Here is a 15581-nt window from a genome sequence, read left to right as displayed (position 1 = left end):
ATTACTTCAATAAAATGGAGGAAAAGAGAAAGTGTTATATTTTTATTCTGTTGCAATTTCTTCTGGCTTTTTCTTTCTAGCTTCGATCCTCAGCACCAGGGGAATGTCATCAGATTATGAAGAATCTTCAGGCCCACTATGAAGACTTTCTGCAGGATAGTCGTGACTCTGTGCTTTTCTCAGTGGCTGATCGCTTGCGCTTGGAAGAGGAAGTGGAAGCTTGTAAAGCCCACTTCCAGCACCTGATGAAGTCCATGGAGAATGGTGTGTGCACCGGGAAGAGGGAAAGAGAATAGTAGAATGAGAGCCTTTCAAGGGGTTGCTATGAAACCCTTCATATAAATGATAAAGTAGCATCACTGCTTTTTTCCATTTGAGTTGCTACGAATTTGAGATAGAGAAGAACTTATAGATGAATTCTCAAAATCAGATCATGGAAGAAGAGGTCTGTTGATATTTCGTTTGTTACTGCTAATCAACTTATCACATGGTCTTGTGGCTGTAACATGTTTGGACTCTCAAAGATTAGTATACAATATGTGAAATTTAGGATCAGGTAGAATCAGGCAGAAGATTCCCTATATAAAGCCTTGCTTTCGTCAGTAGGATATCAGGTCTGCTTATCTCTGATGTCGAACTTACTGGTCTTTTGTGTTTGTTCATTCACAGAGGACAAAGAGGAGACTGTGGCCAAGATGTACATTTCAGAGTTGAAGAACATCCGGCTACGCCTGGAGGAGTATGAACAGAGGGTGGTCAAACGAATTCAGTCTCTAGCCAGCTCTAGGACTGACAGAGATGCCCGGCAGGACAGTGCATTAAGGATTGCAGAGCAAGAAGTAAGCCCTAAGAGCAGTGTGGATGCTGGTTGTGTAGTGAATGCTTTCAGAGTTCACTGGATGGCAAGAGTATGGAACCTAAGAAATAAGGCAATAGACTCAAGACAGTCCTTCTCAGGAGTTCTTCTTGCAGTCTATAAATGTCTTTTATCTGTGGAGAAGTGTGATTTCAGCTCCATGTGTATTGCTGAATGTTGATTAGTTTCCTACAGAGTTGAGAAGGCAAACAGACTAGTAAATTGTTCTAAGCAGTATATTTGGGCTATGTATTTTGAAACTGCTTAGTAGAGATGCTGCTCTTGCTTCTATCCCTTTTGCGCCTGTGTTACTTTCAGTGACTTGGTTACCTTCAGTCATATGACCAGTAAATACAAGGAATGACTCTGATTTGAATGTGGGCTGTGATATATGCTCTGTCTGTGACTTTGAGCAAGTGAACTCTCATCCCTAGTTTACTTTCTTGTAAAATGGAGATGGCAATGCACGATATAGGGTTATTTTGAAAATTAAATGGTATAGTACATATAATGAGCTTCCTGAAAAAGTAAAATACTATGAAAATGTAGGATAGTATTCTTGAAGTAAAAGCAGCAAATATATATTGCTTTATTAAGTCTTCTGAGGCATACAAAGAAAAGTAAGCCAAGGTCCTTGTTTTTTGGCTTATAATGTAGTGAAAGAAAAATAAAAAGTTAAAATTATGATTAGAGACTTCAGTATAAGATATAAGAGATGTCATGAATATAGTAACTAGTATATTTCCAAGCAAAGATTACTGTAGGAACTTAGAGTGTTTCTAGAACATTTCTAATTAGAATGGTGTGAGAGAACTCTATGAAGGCTATTAAATTTGATCTGGGAGCTTAAAGGAGATGGAAAGGAATGGCCAATGAGGGGGAGTGATTTTTCCAACTTTCTATTTTTTTCCCCCAAACCTGAAGAGAAGGGTGAGAGGGAAGTATAATTTTTACTGGTAGAGAGGGAGGTAATATGAGGCATATCATATGAGCCTGGGAATTCTCATGTGGGAGCTTTTTACTTTTCTATAGGGTGATACAAAATCTATTTGTCCCTGAAAAATAGGACACACTAAGAAATAAAGGTCGACTGGATGCTTTGGGAGGCCGAGGTGGGAGAATTGCTTAAACCCAAGAGTTTGAGGCTTCAGTGAGCTATAATTGCACCACTGCACTCGAGCCTGAGTGAAAGAGTGAGACTCCATCTCAAGATACATATATACATACATACATCTAAAATACCTCTTTCTTTTTAAAACTTTATTTTGAAATAATTTAAGATATATAGAAAAGTTTTATTCTCTTATACGTCTCACCTAGAGTCCCCAAATGTTAACATTTTTGTACATTTGCTTTATCATTTTATTCTATGTATTATACATAATAACATTCCTTTTTTATCTTGAGAGGAAGTTCCAGACATGAAACTCCTTTATTCCTGAATACTTCAGTGTACATCTTCAAAAAACAAGGACAGCCTCTTACATAACCACGGAGCAATGATAAACATCAGGAAATTAACATTGATACAGGTCGGGCGTGGTGGCTTATGTCTGTAATCCTAGCACTTTGGGAGGCTGATGTGGGCAGATTGCATGAGACCAGGAGTTGGAGACCAGCCTGGCCAACATGGCAAAACCCCATCTCCACTAAAAATACAAAAAGTAGCCGGGCGTGGTGGCAAGTGCCTGTAATCCCAGCTATTCAAGTGGCTGAGGTATGAGAATCACTTTAACCCGGGAGGTGGAGGTTGCAGTGAGCCAAGATCACACCATTGCCCTCCAACCTGGGCGACAGAGCAAAACTCTGTCTCAAACAAACAAACAAACAAACCAACGTTGATATGATACTGCTATCCAAGCTCACACCCCATTAAAATTTCATCAGTTGACCAAATAATGCCCTTTATATCCTCATACCATCCATCCCTGGCAACCCCAAGAAGGAAGGTCCAAGATTCAGTCCAGGATTACATATTGCATTTGGTTGCTGTGTATCTTCAGATTTCTTTAACTTGAAACAGTTTCTCAACTTTCCATCATCTTTCATGACCTTAACATTTTTTTTATGAGTGTAGGTCATTTATTTTGTAGAATAAATGTAGAATATTTTGTCCTTCTGTTTGTGGTTATCTGAGGCTTCTTCCTGATTAGCGTTAGGTCTTACAATTTTGGCAGGAATCCTACAGAAGTAATACTGTGTCCTTGGTACATTAGTGTGTCATATAAGGATGCATGTGACATTACTGGTGATGTTAACTTTGATCTCTGGTTCCTATTTTCCCTTTGTAATTACTAAGTATCTTATGGGGAGGTACTGGAGACTATGTAAATATCCTATTTTTCATCAATTTTCACCAACTAGTTTTAACATCCATTGTTAATTCTTGACTGAATCAGTTATTAGTATCATAGTTGCCAAAAGCTGCTTTTCTAATTCTGTCATTCCTTCTACATAAAAAACATTTATGTTCTATGGAAAAAGCAAAACCAACCTTCTTTCCTTTTCTGTAGTTTGTCTTCCTTCCTTCCCTCCCTCCCTTTTTTTTCTTCCCTCCTTCTCTTGCTTTCTTCTTTCATTATTTATTTATGTCAATATATACTCATGGATTCTTATTTTATCCAGTGGTGTGTAATTTGTTACTGTCATTGTTTTCATTGTTTTGATTCTCAAAATTTCCCAAAGTTAGCCAATGGAAGCCCCTTCAAGCTGGCTTTTTTGTCCTTTTAACATGTACCCATCATTTTTTGAGTTATTTCTTTCTCTTTTTTTTAGATAGAGATGAGGTCTCACTATATTACCCAGGCTGGTCTCCAACTCCTGGCTTCCAGCAGTCCTCCTGCCTCAGCCTCCCAAAAGTGCTGGGATTACAGGGCATGGGCCACGATGCCCAACGAAGTTCTTTCTTTTTGGCAAAATAAGATCTTCCAGGTTCATCTTGCTTTTTCCAGTCTCAACCCTGGAAATCAGCTGTTTCTCCAAGGAGTTCTGATTCTTTTGGGCAGAGAATATTATTTAGAAGCTAAGATCTGGGTGCTGAATGTACTCATTGTTGTGGGACTATTATTGCTTATAGGCCCACTTAGCAGACAGAGCTAGAAAACATAGGCCAGGTGTGGTGGCTCACACCTATAATCCCAGCAGTTTGGGAGGCCAAGGCAGGAGGATCACCTGAGGTCAGGAGTTGGAGACCAGCCTGGCCAACATGGTAAAACCCCCATCTCTACCAATAATATAAAAATTAGCCGGGCATGGTGGCACGTGCCTATAATTCTAGCTACTTGGGAGGCTGAGGCAGGAGGATCGCTTGTACTCAGGAGATGGAGGTTGCAGTGATCTGAGATCGTGCCATTGCAGTCCAGCCTAGCAACAAGGTGAAACTCTGTCTCAAGAAAAAAAAAAGAAACATATATTTACAAATATATATATATATATATATGCATATACACATGCATGTACACACATGTGTTACATATACACACATATACATGTATGTAAGTTTACAGATATATAGGTCAGTATATTTATTGATCTCTCTATTTCTCTCTCTCTCTCACACAAACACACACACACACACACGAATTCATATGTATTTGTCTCCATCCAGTTCCCAACCGATAGCACAGGGATTATTCTAGCCTCTTTCCATATTTTTAACCCCCTTCCCCAAGTCTGAAAAAACCTGCTTTATGTTATCCACAATATATTTACTTATTGTTCAATCCTAGCATTTACAGATAGTAGTTTCAGAATTGTTAACTCACTGCAATAAACAAACCTACCAAACTAGAGTTTAACATTTATTTGTAGTTCCTTATGTCTTTAACCTAAAGGTATATCTATAGTTCGAATACTATGTTTGGAAATTACTTGCATGTGTTCATACCCCTTCTTCCCTTTCAGTGTGATTATGTTATTTATCTGTAACACAGTTAGGCTTATATATTTCTGTTGTGTCCCATTTGAGAGCCACCCCTCAATTTTCCTTATTTATTTCTTTATAAGAATGTAAAACATTAACATGGTTCTAAAAGTCAAATCTATACAAAAAGAAGTGTATTGCCCTCTAGCTAGTCCTTTTATCCCATGTGCCTTCATTTGATCCTTTCAATTCCATTCTTTTAATCTCATTAGTTTCTGGTTATCCTTTCTGTCTGTCCGTTTGCATAAACATATACACATATATTTTCTAATTTTCCCTTCTTTTATATACAAAGTATAACATACTATACTCTGTTGACTTTGCTTCTTCTACTTAAAAATATATGCTAAAACCACTTAATTCCCAGAAATCTTTCTCATTTCATTTACAGCTGAATAATTCCCCATCATATGGCTGTTTCATAGTTTATTCAACCAGCCTCCTGTATATGGGCATTTAGGTGGTTTCCAATATTTAGCTATTACAAATAAGGACTTCTTTCTACCTTTTTTGTTCAATTCTGTTTCCCTCTCTATGTGTGTCTTGTTCCTGGCAGCACACCCAGGAGGATTTACAGCAACTGAGGTCAGAGTTGGATGCAGTTTCTATGAAATGTGACAGCTTTCTCCATCAGTCTCCATCTAGTTCAAGTGTCCCAACTCTGCGCTCAGAACTGAATCTTCTGGTGGAGAAGATGGACCATGTCTATGGTCTCTCTACTGTATATCTGAATAAGTGAGTGAGCTGAGGTTTTGGGTCCAAGGGCAATATTTTCCATTGGGATAAGAAAGAGAAAGGCTTAGAGTGTTTCATGAAAATAGAGAGAGATTATAGATCCTGAGGAGCATGTACTGATAATGAGAGGTCTTGGCTTTAGTTCCTGGTAACATTAAGTAGGTTCATTTGGACTGCAGTGTAGAAGTGCCAGTGATATGGATGGGGAATTAATTTGCAATGTTAGGACTATGATTTACCTCACTTCTGTTTGATTAAATATTTCTGAAAGTAATACTTAATGGCATGAAGAGAAACTAAAGAATAAAAAGAAAAGTTTTTAGTTGAACTAGGTATTAGACTTTGAAGGTCTTCCCTTTTCCCACCCATCTCTACCCATGACCTTGAAGAGTAGCACATCTTAAACTCTTCATAGTGTAAAATGGGTTTCTGGCTTCATGCCTTTCCTCCATGAGTCCACCACGTGTATGCACGTTCCAGTGCCACTTAGAACTTTATTTTGAATTGGCTTAAATTGGCAGCATAAAAACCATGTTTACTTGTTTTCAGAAAACCCTGTCGATATCTAAAAATGGTGGCATTGATTTTGGTCATTTTGTTTTATGAACCTCTCTATAGCACTCCAGGTATATAACGCTGGCTCCTAAAATTCATGTGTTAATGAAGGAATGTGTATTTGTCCCCATAGGTTAAAGACAGTTGATGTTATAGTACGTAGCATACAGGATGCCGAACTCTTGGTCAAAGGTTATGAGATTAAGCTGAGTCAAGAAGAAGCAGTACTGGCAGATCTCTCAGCTCTGGAGGCCCATCGGTCGACATTACGGGTGAGTTGCTCTGAGTTTCTTAGGAGGCCGACTTAACATATTCATCGCTTTGGGTTAGCAGAGAAATGCAGTTTTGGATGGCATGACACTGATTTAAATTAGCATTTGAATAAGGCAGAATGCCATATTAAACATATTTTAATATGTTTTCGAAGAAGAAGGGACTGAGAAGTATGTCTAGCTAGAAAGGCAAGAGAAAGGACTATGTTTTTCTATTTATTTTTTCCCTTTTCACCTTAATAAAATCATGGCTTAATTGGATACAGTCAATGGTTGTGCCATAAGTTTATAAATCACTTAGCTGTTATCTAATTTGATTCTCACAAGTCACTCTGTGAGGTGGACAGAAGAGATTTTTATTTCCATTTACAGATGAGAAAACCAAAACTTAGTCTGGCTAAATGACTTATCTTGGTTTCATATGTTATAAGTGGGGAAGCCAGGTTTCAAACACAAGTACTATGCACATTTCTCTATAGAGTACTGCCTGTCCTTGACATCCCAGTGTGTGTCAGGAAAGCAGAGACCATGACATGTGGAGGCAGTCCTGCCACAAACATTCCAGGGCACCATCACAGATACAATGTGGAATTAGCTGTAGACCGTGTCCTTGTTTCCTACCTTAGACTGACTCCTTTTTAGCACGGAAAATACACAGCCTGTTTCTGTACTTATGTTTCCATAGCACTGGTTTAGTGATGTGAAGGACAAGAATTCAGTGTTTTCAGTCCTGGATGAGGAAATTGCCAAGGCCAAGGCAGTGGCAGAGCAGATGAGTCGTCTGACGCCAGAGCGAAACCTGGATTTGGAGCGCTATCAGGAAAAAGGCTCCCAGCTGCAGGAGCGTTGGCACCGAGTCTTTGCCCAACTCGAGATTCGGTGAGTGGTGGCCCCACCTTTTTCTCCTATCAGAGTTCAGGGACTAGGTCTTAAACAAAAACAGAGTTATATCTGTATGTTTATATTTAAAGGTAGAAATGTATAGGGAGAGGTGGAAATTTAAAAACCACCTAAATTCTGGACAAGATAAGTGACAGAGAGGTGAGACCCGCAATCCCAAAGCAGATGTAATGCCTCTCCTGTGTCCCAGGTCTTTTCTAGTTAAGACGTTGATGTCAGTGGCTTCCTGGAATATAGACTTGAAAGGTCACTTCTCAAGGACAAAACCTATACTGTAGTTCTTGTTTTATTAGCTTTGTATCCAAATATGAGCCATTTTTTCATGATGGGGCTTTACGGAATTTCTTACTTTCATCTCATTTGCTAATTCAATAATTTTTCATCTCTGTTACTAGAGGTCCTGCTTCTAATGACAGATATAAATAGGAAGGATAGAAACTGTACCTTTTGGAGGCTAAGCTGGTTAGGGAAATTTGTAGGGAGAGGAGCTTAACAGCTCACGTAAGTTTTCATTCTAATTGGAGTACTATCACAAAGCTGGTTAGACCAAGAGAAGTCTAACCAGGAAGTAACAGGAAATAATGACTATTTTTCACTTCTCTCCCCTCTCTGCCCTGAGAACTTATAGTGATTCATAAATCATAGCTGTGCTATACTGCCAGATACTCTGTCATCAGGGAATAGAACTGTACAGCCAATACTACCTTATTGGTCACCCCGGTAATTCTTGGCAACGTAGGTGAAAAACTTGACAAGGATTATTGTGGGATGCTAGACCACAAGGCAGCATCCAGGGCTAGCAGGTCACAACTGGTTTCTACTCACTTTTTCGACCATAGGGTGCTGATACATGCATAGGTCTCACTCAGCCTTACATCCCTGTTCCCCATAGATAAAGATGGATCATTTGTGGTCAAGCCCAACTGGACACATGGGTTAAAGAGGGAATTACCTCATTTACTTTATTGTATGTGTACCAAGGTATCTGATAGCAGTTTCCCTTTGTTCTTCTAGCCAATCTGAACTAGAAAGTATCCAGGAAGTTTTGGGAGATTACCGAGCCTGCCATGGAACTCTCATCAAGTGGATTGAGGAAACCACTGCCCAGCAGGAAATGATGAAGCCAGGCCAGGCAGAGGATAGCAGAGTGCTTTCGGAGCAGCTCAGTCAGCAGACAGTGAGTGTGGTATTAGCTCTGGAGGGAAGAGTTAGAAATCTAAATTTTCTTTATCATAAAAGAAAATGATGTACTAGCAATTAAAGCTTCCTCCAAATGGAAAATATTCCAAGTTCCCTTTTCTTAGCGTGGTTTGAACAGGATGGTCCCAAGATACTGGCTTTGCATTTAGACTAGAGAACCTGTAAGGTACCTTCAGTTCTGAGTTTCTGTAACTGTATTGAAACCACTAGATGGACAGATTAAAATTGTCTTTATTTTGTTTCTTTAGATTACATTTTATTTTACTAGGATTAGATACGGGGTTTTGAAAACCAAGGGAAAATTCTGAGTAGATGAAAATGATTTTTTTTTTTTGAAAATGATTCATTTTAAGCATTTTTGTTGTTGGCGTTTTGTTTTGTTTTGTTTAGCATTATGGTTAAGAGTATGAGGCCGGGCGCGGTGGCTCACACCTGTAATCCCAGCACTTTGGGAGGCCGAGGCGGGCAGATCATGGGGTCAGGAGATAGAGACCATCCTGACTAACACGGTGAAACCCCGTCTCTACTAAAAATACAAAAAATTAGCTGGGCGTGGTCCTGTAGTCCCAGCTACTCGGGAGACTGAGGCAGGAGAATGGCGTGAACCCAGGAGGCGGAGCTTGCGGTGAGCTGAGATCACGGCACTGCACTCCAGCCTGGGCAACAGAGTGAGACTCCGTCTCAAAAAAAAAAAAAAAGTATGAGATCTGGAGTTGTATTGCCTGGATTCCAATCCTGGCTCACTTATCTGCTATAAGCCTTTGAAGAAGTTATTTAGCTTCGCAGTGTTCTACTTCCTTATCAATAAAATGGACGTAGTTTGTTACTTATTTAACCTTATGAGATTATTGTTGCTAGGATTAACTGAAGTGATACGTATAAAATACTTAGAATAGTAGTTCTCAAAGTGTGGACCCCAGATTAGCAGCATCCATATCACCTGGGGACATGCTAGGAATGCAGGTTCTTGGATCCAGCACAGTGGCTCCTGCCTGTAATTGCAGCACTGTGGGAGGCTGAGGCAGGGGGATCACTTGAGGATAGGAGTTTGAGACCAGCCTGGTTAAGCAAGCGAGAACTTGTCCCTACAAAAGATTAAAAAGACAAAAAAGTGGCTGGGCGTGGTGGCTCAGGCCTGTAATCCCAGCACTTTGGGAGGCCGAGATGGGCGGATCACGAGGTCAGGAGATCGAGACCATCCTGGCTAACGTGGTGAAACCCCGTCTCTACTAAAAATACAAAAAATTAGCCGGGCGAGGTGGCCAGCGCCTGTGGTCCCAGCTACTCGGGAGGCTGAGGCAGGAGAATGGCGTGAACCCGGGAGGCAGAGGTTGCAATGAGCTGAGATCCGGCCACTGCACTCCAGCCTGGGCGACAGAGCGAGACTCCGTCTCAAAAAAAAAAAAAAAAAAAAAAAGACAAAAAAGTACAAATTTGTGAACCCAAACCCACTGAACCGGAAACTCTGGAGGTGAGGCCCCACAGTATGTGTTTTAACCACCCTTTCCAGCAATTCTGATGCAGCTAAGGTTTGAAAACTACTGCCTTAGAACATAGTAAATATTCAGCTGTTTCAGTGGAGGTAATGGCAATGATAATGTTGTGATATTTTGCTTCCTAGGCTCTATTTGCAGAAATTGAGAGAAATCAGACAAAACTGGATCAATGTCAAAAGTTTTCCCAGCAGTACTCTACTATTGTAAAGGTAACTTTACCACATCCCAAAAAGAACATGAATCATCACCAGCTCAGGAAAACCTCCATCTTCACTGTAGGTTCTATTTCTGGACAAATTAAGCAGAGTTCTGAGTTCTTATGCTAGAAGCTGGCCTGATCCTTCAGTTAAGCAGATGTATATTTCCTGCAACCCCATGTTTGGGGTTGCTTGGAGAAGTAGTAGATGTTGGCTGTGATTTGAGGAATCTCCATTTGCATGATGTAGGCCTTTTAAACTTAACATGGCAAAAACAGAATGTTTGAGTTTTCTTCTTAAATATGCTTCTTACTTGTCTTTCCTATCTCGGAAATAATATTGCCATTTTTTTGTAGTTGCTGAGGCAAAAAACCCAGGAGTCATCCTAAACTCTTCTCTTTGCCTTTAGCTTTATATTCTCCATTGGCTGTGTCTTCAGGCATGTCCCAAATCTGACTACCTGTCATTATCTCCCCCTATATTTCCATAGTTCACATTCCAGTGAAGAATCTTCTACTGAAGACTACTACAGTACCCTCTGAGCTGGTCTCTTGCTTCTGCTGTGACCCCCACAGGCTATTTTCCCACACAGTAGCCAAAATCACCTTTTTAGAACATACTGCATGTCACTGAATCTTAGACTCCATTGATTACAAGCTACGCCATAATTTTCTGCATGCCAAAAAGAGGAAAGAAGAAAAAACTCTGCCAATTGTGTGACATGCCATTGATTCTGAGATATATTCCAATTTGAAAGACTAAAATGTGGAGAAATGTGTACCTTAGAATAGATGAAATATGGTGAATAAGATCATGTAAATAAAAGTCATAATAAAATTCTAAATCCGCCGGGCGCGGTGGCTCAAGCCTGTAATCCCAGCACTTTGGGAGGCCGAGACGGGCGGATCACGAGGTCAGGAGATCGAGACCATCCTGGCTAACACGGCAAAACCCCGTCTCTACTAAAAATACAAAAAAAAAATTAGCCGGGCGAGGTGGCGGGCGCCTGTAGTCCCAGCTACTCCAGAGGCTGAGGCAGGAGAATGGCGTAAACCCGGGAGGCGGAGCTTGCAGTGAGCTGAGATCCGGCCACTGCACTCCAGCCCAGGCGACAGAGCCAGACTCCGTCTCAAAAAAAAAAAAAAAAAAAAAAATTCTAAATACTTACATGGTTTGTAAGGCCGTGAATGATTTAGCTCTCCCCTATTTCTCTTAGAACATCTTTAAAGAAAAACGACTTGAGACCAGGTGTGGTGGCTTATACCTATAATCCCAGCACTTTAGGAGGCCAAAGCAAGAGGGTTACTTGATTCCAGAAGTTTGAGACCAGCCTGGGCAACACATCAAGATCCCATCATTACAAAAAAATTTTTAAATTAGCTGGGTGTAGTGGTGTGCACCTGTAGTCCCAGCTCCTCAAGAGGCTGAGGTGGGAGGATCACTTGAGCCTGGGACGTTGAGGCTATTGAGCCATGATTGTGTCACTGCACTCCAACCTGGGCAACTTTGTCTCCAAAAAAAAGAAAAAAAATAACTTGAGATTATTGTATATTTATTTGTTTATTCTGTGACTCTTACTAGAATATAAGTTCCAAGGGAGCAAAGTTTTTCCTGACTTGTTTCTCAGTATGTGTGTATAGCACTCAAAACAATGGCAAGTACATAGAAGATGCTTAACAAATACTTTTGATGAAGGCATTCCTTTAGTTAATAACAGAACACTCACTGTAAGAAAGTGTTGAGTTCAAACCCTTCACCATTTTCCAGGCTTACTTTGAGTATGCACTTAGCGTATGTTTCTGTTACTATATCTATAAAATGAGAATAATACCTCACTGAGTGATTGCAAAGATTAAATGAGATAATGTATACATAGGACCATGCCTCAAACTTAAAGTGCACTCAGTAAGTGGTAGCAGTTGCTTTGATTATAATTATTTTAATGTTGCTACTACTGTTTTTTATGGATTCCTTTACAAATTCATTCCTTGTTTTCCTTGTACTCAGAGTTTTTTTAAGTAGACAGCAGAAGGACGTTTTAGGCAAAGGAACTGCATAATCCCAGGCAGAGAAGAATGAAAATACTTGATTATAGAGGAAATAGAGAGTATTCTGGTATAGCTAGAAGACACAGTAAGGAGCAGTGACTATCGAAAATGAGCGGTGAGATTGGGGCCAACCCATGACAGGCCTTGTTTCATTGTTTTGGCTTTGTCTTCTATTCTTGCTTCTCAAAGTGTTATCTTCGAACCGGTAGCATCAGTATCGCCTGGGAACTTATTAGAAATGTAGAATCTTAGACCTGCTGAATCAGATTGTGCATTTTAATAAGATCCCCATATAATTTATATGCATGTTGGTGTTTGAAAAGCTCTATTCTAGATCACTGAAAGCTTTTTAAGGAGAAGAATGATGTGGTCATCTTTGGATTTTAGAAAAAGTATTCTGGTGGAACAATAGAGAATAATGGATTGAGATGAGACTAGAAGCAGTGAAAGTACATAAGAGGCTACTGCACTCGTAAGGCTACTTCATGTGAGAGAAGAAGCGAGTAGACTAGGGCAGAACTTGCATGGTTGCAGAGGAAGTGGCAGAATAGTATGGTAAAATGACAACACTGGTTTAGGGATTAGAAAACTAAGATTCTAATCTTGACTCTGTTACTTACCCACTTTGTTAATTAGGGAAATTCACATCCCCTCTCTGGGTTTCACTTTTCCCACAGATGAGATGAAAGGGTTGGTCAGACTGCACCTAAGGCGTCAGCAAACTATGACCCACAGGCCAAATCTTGTCCACACACCTGTTTTTGTATGGCCAATGAGAAAAGGTTGAAAAGAAAATCAAAAGAGTAATATTTTATGATGTGAAAATTATATGAACTTCAGTTTTCAGTGTTCATAAGTAAAGTTTTATTCTAACAACCACACTCTTTCATATATATATTGCCTATGGCTGCTTTCACTTATAATGAGAGAGAGAGTATGGCCTGATATTTTCTGCCTGGCCTTTTACAGGAAAAGTTTGCTAACCTCCAGCCTGAGTGGTCACCAGAATGCTTCCAGCAATAAAAAGCTATGATTTATTACATGATGTATGTGAATTATAGAACCCTGAGTAACTGTAGTGAAATTCATCCTTTCCTAGGACTATGAATTGCAACTGATGACATACAAGGCCTTTGTGGAATCGCAGCAGAAATCCCCTGGCAAGCGCCGTCGCATGCTTTCCTCTTCAGATGCCATCACTCAAGAGGTGAGAGGGTGGCAAAAGGAAATACACACTGTCTTCCCTTAAGGAAAGATTCATTTGCCTGGGCCTTATATTTTGATTTAGGGCTCACTTTTCTGGTGAACATGTGATTCCATGAACATTTCCTCTTATTTTCAACTATTTACATTTCATTTTCTGGCAGATGATTTATTTAAATTGTTCTTTTGAACCACAGTTCATGGACTTAAGGACTCGCTACACGGCATTGGTGACTTTAACAACTCAGCACGTGAAATACATCAGTGATGCACTCCGGCGTCTGGAGGAGGAGGAGGTGAGGACAATTGGGTCCAAAATTATCTTGAAAGTGCAGTAAAACAGCTTAGCCAGCATGGTGGTGTGTGCCTGTAGTCTCTGGTACCCAGGAGGCTGAGGTGGGAAGATCACTTGAGCCTAGGAGTTTGAGTCCAGCCTGGGTGACATAGAGAAATCCCCTCTCTACAAAAAATGTTTAAAAATTATCTGGGCATGGTGGCACATGCCTGTGGTCCCAGTTACTTGGGAGGCTGAGGTGGAGGGATCATTTGGGCCTGGGAAATTGAGGCTGCAGTGACCCATGATTGTGCTACTGCACTCCATCCGGGGCAATAGGCTGTCTCAAAAAAAAAAAAGCCCAAAATATCCCATGTACCCCATAAATATATACACCTACTATGTACCCACAAAAATTAAAAAATTTTTTAAAACCAGCAAAAAATTATATGTTATATATGTAATATATAATACAATTAAATTGTTATATAATATTTGAGAGACGAGGAAGTTAGAATACTATGTATAATTATGATTTCATTAAAAACAAAGCTGTATACTACAAAGACATAATAAGGCATAGAAAGAAGTTTATAGGCATTTATACCAAATTTCTGTGGAAATAAGATTAAATTACATAATTATGTATTTTAGACTTGTTTGAATTTATTGTAATGAGCATGTCATCTTTTTGTAATTATAAAAATCTTCTGTCTTTGTAAAATAAGTTTCTGCATATTCAGTCTCTCTTGTAAAAGAAAAGCTGTTAAAACATTAACCATGCCATCTTTTGCTTTTTAAATTAGCAAGACTTTCTTTATATCCATACCTACATAATATAATCTCAGTAGGCCTCAGTCTCTTCTCCTCTTCTTACAGATTCACCTGTAAACCTAAGAATTATGAAAATGAGTAAGATGCTATATGTGAAGAGATTTTTTAAAAAATCATTAAATAATTATTGAGTGCCTATTATGTTTGTTTGTATTTTTCAGAAAGGTATTAAACCTAGGTATAACAAATTCAGCTCACAAACACCTATGAGCAATACTATAGCCTGGCTAAATTATACTTGGGGTTATTTTCACAGCCTACTTATTTAGGTAACTTTTGTGTCTGTTTTTAGGAAGACTTCATTTAAGAAAATCTGAAGTCATGCCAACCTAGTAAAAGACATTGCTAGAATATTGATTTTCTATTTCCTATTCTAGAAAGTGGTAGAAGAGGAGAAACAAGAGCATGTGGAGAAGGTTAAAGAACTTTTGGGCTGGGTGTCTACCCTAGCGAGAAATACCCAAGGAAGAGCTACCTCATCCCAGACCAAAGAATCAACAGACATTGAAAAAGCTATTTTGGAACAGCAGGTGAGAAGAAGGTCCATCTCTGTTTATCTGGGTAGAATAATGTGTTAATGCATTAGGTGGAATAGTAGAAGTCACATGCGGGCCATTCCAGAAGTGATTGCTACCTAAGTAAATGTTAACTTAAAGAAATTTAAGAAGCCATCTTGTTTGTTCTTGTACCTTTTTATCAGCTGTAGCTCATTGGTGATAATTTGACCTAAGCTGCATGTTTTCTCTAGGATTAAAAAAAATTTTTTAAATAAATTTTGACTGTTATTTCTTGGGTTTTGAAGCTTTTTCTCTTTATTTCTACCATGTAGGTTCTGGCAGAAGAGCTGACAACAAAGAAAGAACAAGTCTCTGAAGCTATTAAAACATCACAGATCTTCTTGGCCAAGCATGGTCATAAGTGAGTATTAAATGAGAGATTATGGCACATCTGGGGCACCTGGTCTATCAGGCTAAAACTTATGGCTGTAATGAGATTTCAGACTGGAGAATTCAGGGCAGCAAGAGTCAGGCTAAAACTTATGGCTGTAATGAGATTTCAGACTGGAGAATTCAGGGCAGCAAGAGTCAG

General features: G+C 39.5%; 1 protein-coding gene across 1 annotated transcript in view; it reads left to right on the top strand.

Moving 5' to 3' along the window:
* LOC111529566 (microtubule-actin cross-linking factor 1) overlaps positions 1-15581 on the top strand; it is a 283418-nt gene that overhangs the window by 101588 nt on the left and 166249 nt on the right. Inside the window, exons 24-34 of the mRNA XM_026455708.1 lie at positions 81-264; positions 670-839; positions 5335-5513; positions 6202-6340; positions 7026-7219; positions 8255-8417; positions 10062-10145; positions 13281-13388; positions 13582-13680; positions 14870-15022; positions 15322-15410. Coding sequence (XP_026311493.1) covers positions 81-264; positions 670-839; positions 5335-5513; positions 6202-6340; positions 7026-7219; positions 8255-8417; positions 10062-10145; positions 13281-13388; positions 13582-13680; positions 14870-15022; positions 15322-15410 — 1562 coding nt within the window. The remainder of the gene's footprint in view (positions 1-80; positions 265-669; positions 840-5334; positions 5514-6201; positions 6341-7025; positions 7220-8254; positions 8418-10061; positions 10146-13280; positions 13389-13581; positions 13681-14869; positions 15023-15321; positions 15411-15581) is intronic.

The sequence above is a fragment of the Piliocolobus tephrosceles genome, chromosome 1 (genome assembly GCF_002776525.5).
Source record: "Piliocolobus tephrosceles isolate RC106 chromosome 1, ASM277652v3, whole genome shotgun sequence".
In the NCBI taxonomy this organism is placed as follows: domain Eukaryota; kingdom Metazoa; phylum Chordata; class Mammalia; order Primates; family Cercopithecidae; genus Piliocolobus; species Piliocolobus tephrosceles.
Note: the sequence above shows the minus strand (reverse complement) of the source record. Positions and strands in the feature narration are given on the sequence as shown.